Source organism: Triticum urartu, chromosome 5, assembly GCF_003073215.2.
Source record: "Triticum urartu cultivar G1812 chromosome 5, Tu2.1, whole genome shotgun sequence".
In the NCBI taxonomy this organism is placed as follows: domain Eukaryota; kingdom Viridiplantae; phylum Streptophyta; class Magnoliopsida; order Poales; family Poaceae; genus Triticum; species Triticum urartu.
In genome coordinates this window covers 249,274,751-249,282,374 of record NC_053026.1, presented here as the reverse complement: position 1 = coordinate 249,282,374, position 7,624 = coordinate 249,274,751, and the positions used below count along the sequence as shown (strand labels likewise).

General features: G+C 45.3%; 1 protein-coding gene across 1 annotated transcript; it reads right to left on the bottom strand.

The window, feature by feature from the left end:
• Positions 1–4,482: 4,482 nt before the first annotated feature.
• On the bottom strand, positions 4,483–6,985 carry LOC125508507 (60S ribosomal protein L3). The gene is made up of 6 exons (XM_048673235.1): positions 6,861–6,985; positions 6,546–6,651; positions 6,018–6,128; positions 5,512–5,816; positions 5,008–5,417; positions 4,483–4,914 (listed from the first exon to the last, which is right to left on the bottom strand). Exons 2-6 carry the CDS (start codon positions 6,628–6,630, stop codon positions 4,656–4,658), a joined length of 1,170 nt encoding a protein of 389 aa, XP_048529192.1. The 5' UTR covers positions 6,631–6,651; positions 6,861–6,985; the 3' UTR covers positions 4,483–4,655.
• Between the last annotated feature and the right edge of the window lie 639 nt (positions 6,986–7,624).

Here is a 7,624-nt window from a genome sequence, read left to right as displayed (position 1 = left end):
AGTCAAAGGCTAGCACTGCTAGGTAAGCTTTGATTCATTAACTCAGCTTATGAACAACGCGGTTTCATGCACACTGTAGAAAGTACTCCATGTCATGCTTGTCAGACGCAGCACATACACTAGGGACAAAACCAAGGTCATCCAATGTAGTACTACTACCCAGCCCTTCTCCAGGGCACGGGCCTTCTGTAGTGCAGTTGTGCAAGAATGTGAAGATGGAGATGTCTTTGTAGTCGTGCCCAACATTTGTAGAGCAGAGTGAAAAAACGCCGGTGAGATAAATCATTTGAGCCAGATCGAAAGACGCAGAGGCTTGTAGCATAGCAAGGTTTGTAGGAGAAATATACACACAGCCGGCCCAACCGACCCACAAGACCAATTCACACGGAGCACTTTCCTAGTCTAATTACACGACAAGCTTGATCGCTGTTTAAACCTATTTTTTTTTGCGGGTTGTTTAAACCTAATCTTACTCCAACTGGAACCTTTAATTTTCATTTTCCAAACCTTGCACAATTGTATGTGTACACTCTTTTTATTTGATCAGGCACCTTTTATCACATCCCTCTCTATCTATCTATCTCCTCCTCTCAGTATATTGACACGAGAAACTTTATTTTTCATTACCCAAACCTTGCAAAATCATATGTGTGCACTCCTTTTATTTGACTGGAAATTTTTTTATCCCATCCTTCCCAATCTATCTATCTCTTGCTATCAGTATAATGACACGAGAACCTTTATTTTTCATTGCCGAACTTTACACGATTGTATGTGTAGACTCTTTTTTTACAGGCCACCTTTTACCCTGCCCGTCTCTCTATCTGTTCCTCTTGTTATAACGACATGGGAACATTTATTTTTCATTGTCCAAACCCTTGAACAATCGTATGTGTGCACTCTTTTTATTTGACCGACCACCTTTTCTACATGGACCTTATAACCTTTTGGGTACCATTCTTTATCAAGCATCTCCATTTGATGGTCTGCCACCACTCCCGACAATCATGTACTCCCAACCTCTCTCTCTCTCTCTCTCTCTCTCTTCTTTGTTTGTTTGTCAGGAGGGAGCGGTGGTGGTCTAGAGACAGACGGATTAGGATTACCCAAACATTGCACTGGAACCTTTAATTTTCAATTTCCAAACCTTGCACAATTGTATGTGTACACTCTTTTTATTTGACCATGCACCTTTTATCACATCCCTCTCTATCTATCTATCTATCTATCTATCTATCTCCTCCTCTCAATAGATTGACACGGGAAACTTTATTTTTCATTACCGAAACCTTGCACAATTGTATGTGTGCACTCCTTTTATTTGACCGGGCACTTTTTATCCCATCCTTCCCAATCTATCTATCTCTTGCTAGTATAATGACACGGGAACCTTTATTTTTCATTGCCGAACCTTGCACAATTGTATGTGTGTGTGTGTGTTGCTCTAGAGGTAGAAGGATTATGATTTAATCTAGACGCTAACACTTGATGTTGTTAAGATCACTAGAAATATATGTTTAAAGAATTGGCATAAAATACTTTAGATGGACAAGCAGCACTAGTGTTTTAGTTGTCAAATACAAAATGTACAAGTACAACACATGAGACACTAGCTAGAGGACAACCACACTAGCATTGACATTTCATAGAACTTTTTATATAAATGGAAAGCCTGAAGACAGCAGAGAGGATTGCCAAAATGGGGCTATGGCATGTCCCAACACGCGGTCTCATGTGTCTGGCTTTCCTCAACATTGATTAAAAAAAGCCATGTAGGTTGCCATTTCGGTCCAGGCGTCAATAAAAGTCCTCAACCAAGCTCCTCCTTTGGTCTGATGATTTTCAGTAAACCAAGAATAGGAAACCTTATCCTGAGAAAGGTTCAAATCTCGAAGTAAATGAATGGTTCCGATAGCAGTGACCCTAGTAATCATTGGTAGCAAATCCATCCTCTATATATATCGGGTCGCGCTATTCGTCACCCTGGGTGAGGAATAGTTATTCTTCCCCCCCCCCCCCCTCTATTTTACCATCAATGCACCGTAATTTTACGTTCCGTAAGTTTTGTCTTATTTTCAACGCAAAAAGGGGCCGTAAGAAAAATATATAATCGCCGTAAAAAATATTTTATATTATGTAAAATTACAAACGTAAAAACATAGTCTAAAATACACATAAACTGCAAATTTTCTTGTCTTATGACCTATATTTTTATTTTCTTATGTCAAATTTTACGTAGTGAATCAATAAGAATGTAACTATTTGAATTCGAAACATAATTTAATTATGAAATGATCGTAAGATTACCTCGGGTGAAGAATAACTTATTCTGCACCCCGGATGATGAATAGTAACACTATATATATATATATATATTTATTCTGCAAATTCCCATACTTCAGTAGGACACGGTGGATCATGTTGCATGGCAATCAAAATAATCTAGAGTTTTTGGTGTTTGTTCGGCCTACCGTAAACAATGGGAAGATTCCTATGCCAGTCTGAGTCCTAGTTCTTCTATCTCAAGCGGTTTGTCACCTCGTTCTATATGAAAGAAACTATGGAGACTGAAAGTACCAAGTAAAGTGAAAATCTTCATCCATAGATCCTACCATTCTTCGATGTTCTGGCTAATCGTCGTATCTCCACATCAACGCAATGCCCTATTTGTAAGCACCACGCAGAGGACGTGGTGCATGCCCTGTTTGTAAGAACCATGCGGACGGATGCATGGAAAAATTTGCAGGTCGGCATTGAAGATGCCCTTACCTAGATGTGATTGAACCCTAGTTTTATCTCTCGTTATTTACTGGATGATGTAAATGTTATTTGAAATTAATAAATCTAGGCATGAAAGCCTTCGTGACAAGGCACAAATATATGAATAGGGAGCTTAGTTTCATCGGCTATGATAGGGAGCTTAATTTCATCGGCCATGGTTCAACAAATGGAATTGGTATTCTTGACTCGAACAAGACACTGATTTGTTTACGGAACGCTCTTCATTTACATCTTCTAAAAGCATCTCTAGCAGAGCCCTTATAAGGCTAGCCCTTATAAGGGGTTATAGTTCGCAGTTTCGCTCGGATAAGGGCCGAAAATAGCTGCGGCATAACAGAAATCTCAAATGGACCTTTAAAAATTGAAAATAAAACTTCGCGAGAGAGAAGAACACAAACATTAGAACTAGGTGCATCCATAGATACTTGATGATCAATGCATAGTTGATTTTTACATAGACTAGATCGGAGGAGGCCGCCTACCCCTAACCCTAATGCCCAAAATGGGGCTCACCGGAGCCCTCCGGGTGCGGCCGCCACGCCGCAGCATGGCGGCCGCACCCGGAGGGCTCGCGTGGCGACGATCACTCGTCATCATCGTCGGAGATGAGGTCGATGTACATGGAGTCTTGCGCGTCGGCTTCGCGGCGCCATGCCTCCATCTTCTCGTCGAACTCCCGCACCTTGGCGAGGCCCTGCTCGTACAGAAGTTGGTTGATCTCCTCGTCCCGGCGGCCCGGCGATATCGGCACGCGGCTCCTCCGCCTCGGGCTCCCTCTTCACCGCGCTGAGCGGCGGGAGCTCCTCCGCCTCCCTCTGCGTGGAGCGGCGGTAGCTCCTCCGCCTTCCTCTTGACCGACGCCGGAGAGTTGAGCCTGCCACTCTGTCTCGCGACGGAGGAGGGACGGTGATGGCTCAAGGCCCTGGTTCGTGTACCGCCGGGCGGACCGGTTCCTCGCCGCGTCGGCAGCGACCCAACACTTCCGCTCGGGGTCCTCGCCTCCACCGGCACCACGGCCGGAGCTCCACATCCCGCGCCACATGGTGGTGGATGCGTTGGCGGTAGCAGAGTGAGGCGACATATTTGGATTGCCGACAATGAGAAATGCGTTGGCGGTAGCAGAGTGAGGCGACATATTTGGATTGCCGACAATGAGAAATTGGAGGGGGGAAGAGGGATTGCGGCGGCGGGGATATGGTTTCACCCAACAGCCCGTAGATATACTGCACAAGGGGTGTTTTCCTGACCATTATAAACGATTTACGGGTCAGGGCAAGTATTCGGTCTAGTCTGGCCCAAAAAATGGGCCAAATTCATATAGTCGCCGGAATTATAGGGTCGGGCTCTTTTACAGCGTCTGCTCCTAGAGATGCTCTAAGCCTTTCGTTCCCTCCGCTTCCTTCGATGAACAATTCCTTCCCTTCCGCTTCCTTTGATAAAGAACAATTCCTTCCCTTCCGCTTACATCAATGAACAAATTAATGAACGCATGAACATGAGGCTGAAATTTGAAGATTGCTCTCAGACGCCCTCGTTCAGACCTCGCCAGAGAACAAGCACAATTTTTTCTGAACCAAATTTTCCTTCATTCTATGCGCCATGACCCTGATCATGAATAGGATTGATACCAGATCGTGACTACAAACACGCAACACGATTGTCCACGTAGAGGCTACAGCAGCTGAAACATTAGCTTCCAAATTTGAAGGCATGCAAATAGCATTACTATAAAGTTCAAAATGCATAAACCTCATCAGTTCCAACATTCGCAGCAGCTCAGAGTTGCAATTGCAATGCATAAACCGATACCCAAACAATCTGCCACAAAGCAAGAAAAAAAGCTGGTAACACTATGGGATAAGATCTGTCGCAGCCTAAGCCTTGAGCCTGCCGTAGAACTTCTGCTTCTCGTCAGTGGTCTGGAACCGGCCATGCCCGAACTTGGATGAGGTGTCAATGAACTTGAGCTTGATCTCCTCAAGGGCCAACCGCGATGTCTGCTTCAACAGGGACTGGCGGAGGGTCACCACTCTCTTCTTAGGGCCCACACAGCAGCCCTTGATCATGAGGTAGTCACCCTTCACCACACCATAGTGAGGGAAGCCACCCATCGGGGTGATGTCCTTCTCAGTCCTGCAAGCACCACCATGGCCGTCAGTTTCATGGAAAATGTTCAAGAGCACAACAGATGATAGCATGCACCTAGTCAGATTCACTCAAAGATACCTGTCAAACTCAGTGCAGGCCTCGTGAGACTCCTGTCCAGACTTGCCCATCTTGTAAATCTTTTTGTTCATCTCTGTGCGGTGGTGGTAACCATTCTGACCAGCACGAGCAACAGTGTAGGAAACCCTAGCAGGATGCCAGGCACCGATACAGGCAACCTTTCGGAGACCCCTGTGGGTCTTGCGGGGAAGGCGGGTCACACCCCAGCGAGTGACGACACCTTCGTACCCCTTACCCTTGGTGACACCAATGATGTCAACCATTTCATCTTTCTGGAAGACCGCTTCAACTGGGACTTCCTTCTCAAAGAACTTGTAGCCATAGTCAACCTTGTCTGCGATGGTGCCACCATTAATCTGGATCTCCATGAGGTGAGCCTTCTTCTGTTTCAAGCCTTTCATCTTCCTAATCTGATATTCAGAAAAATGGCATAGCAATGGTGAGTTAAACATTTTACAATAAACAGAATACTGACCAAGATGAACAGGGAAATGGCCATCACACCTGAGTATGGGCAATAACACGGACAATAGTGGCATACTTCTTCATTTTCTCAAGCTGCAACTGGATTTCCTTCTTGCCCGCATCACTGTCATACTTGAGGGCATACTTTGTGAACGCCTTCTTCTTGCTCTTGCACCAGTTCTTGTAGAACCTTCTCCTCACATCTTCGCTAAGGTGCTGAGCCCAGACAGAGTTGAGAGTGCGAAGGCCACAAGGGGTCTTCACATAGGCCACAAGACCAACAATGACCAGAGGAGGGGTCTCAATGATGGTAACAGCCTCACAGGTTTCCTTCTTGTGGAGCTCTGCAAGATGTAACAACAACCATAAGCAATCTTAAGAATCAACAAGAGCAAACAATCAAGCAAATATAACATGCAGGGCCCTATTTACAGTGCTACTTGAAGGTCATATTACTGTATTATTTACAAAACAAGAATTGTTCCTGTTCATTATTTTCAGTAATGAAACGAACGTGATTAGAATAATTGAAGGGTTAGACATACTGGATCCAGGCTTCTCGACCTCACGAACAATGTGGGTCATTCCAGCCTTGTAGCCCAGGAAGGCAGTGAGGTGGCAAGGCTTCTGTTGGTCATCCTTGGGGAAGGCCTTCACTGCATAAGAGAAAACAGACTAGTAAGACAGACTACAGATAAGTATTCACTGAACTGTAAAACGAAGGAAACAAATAGTTACAGGGTAACAGCAATTTTAATAGAATTGCCTTATTTGAAGGAAGAATAGATGTGCAAGGGATTTTTAAGACAGTTCCAGGGAATGAAAACCATTTGACACTACTGAAGTTGGCAATTAAATTCTAGAAAGGTGTGAAGCACCATTTGCTACTATTTACAGGACCCAATATAGTGTATCAACAAAACATATAGTACATCCGAATCAAACAACCTTACAAGCACGATGAGATAGACCATAGGCTATGTGTGAAAACCACACTCAATAACATCAGCATGGAAAGAAACGGGCTGCCATGGAATAGGTGCCCTAATGCAAGTGTTACTCGGTGTGCATACCCTTTCCGCGGTGGCGAGAGCAGCGCTTCCTGGGGAGGAAGCCGAGGGAACCGTGCCTCGGGTGCTCGAACTTGCGGTGCGACATCGCCGCTCCTCCCTTCCTTACCTGCAATGCCAGAAACAGCCAAAACAATTAGATCTGCAACCATTAGAGCCGCAAACTGCAAAGACCAAACGCGCCCGAGTCCCGGTCGATCAACGCTGAACGACACAACAGCCGGGGAATATGACCTCCGCGAAGGAACTACGCGGAAGTAATGGGTTCGGCAGCTGCAGATCGTGGAAGAGGCAGGAGGGATTGTAGCGCTTGCTTACCTGGGGTAGAGCGGACGGCGGCGGCGGCGGCGGCGCAGGCTGTGTGCAGAAGGCGAAGCGGGTAACCCTAGTGCTGCTATTTATATATCACTGCGGAATGCGAGGGTTCGGCTTGGGTCCGACGGGAATGCCGGGCTTGGTGGGCTGGGTGCGTGCATCCAACCGTACTAAATTTGGGCTGGGCTGGAACCCAATGGGCCCTCTTTTTTTGTTCCTTTACCTTTTTCCAGCACGTATCGATGTGGGTTTGTTGGCGCAACTAGTTGACGAGCGCTCCGAGCCTGGCAAAGATCACTTGGGTGGGCTGAGAGCGCCCCATTTGATACGCTCTCAGTCGCCGTCACGTGTCATGTTTTGGGTGTTTTCTTTGGATTTTTTATTTCCCGTACGCATTTTCGGCTTCTTAACCGGTTCTTTTTACAGTTTTTTTCTTTTTTGTTTTTCACATGGGAGTTGTATTGTGCATGGGTGTGCGTCGGTTTACATTTCCGCAGGAATCAGAACAATCATGAAAAGCTTCCCTAAAAAACTAGTAAAAAATACGTACACGGGTATGCATCGGTTTACAAAAAACACTGTAACCGACGTTTAAGGCGACAAATAGGAGTTGTACACCTTCACGGTTTGCATGGGCTTGTTTTGTCTAATGCGTGAAAATTTAGGGCTCCTTTAATTTTTATAAGATTGTGATTCATAGAAGGTTTGCTCTGGATTTTTTTTTATTTTCCGCATGTATCAGAACAATCATAAAAAGCTTCTTCAAA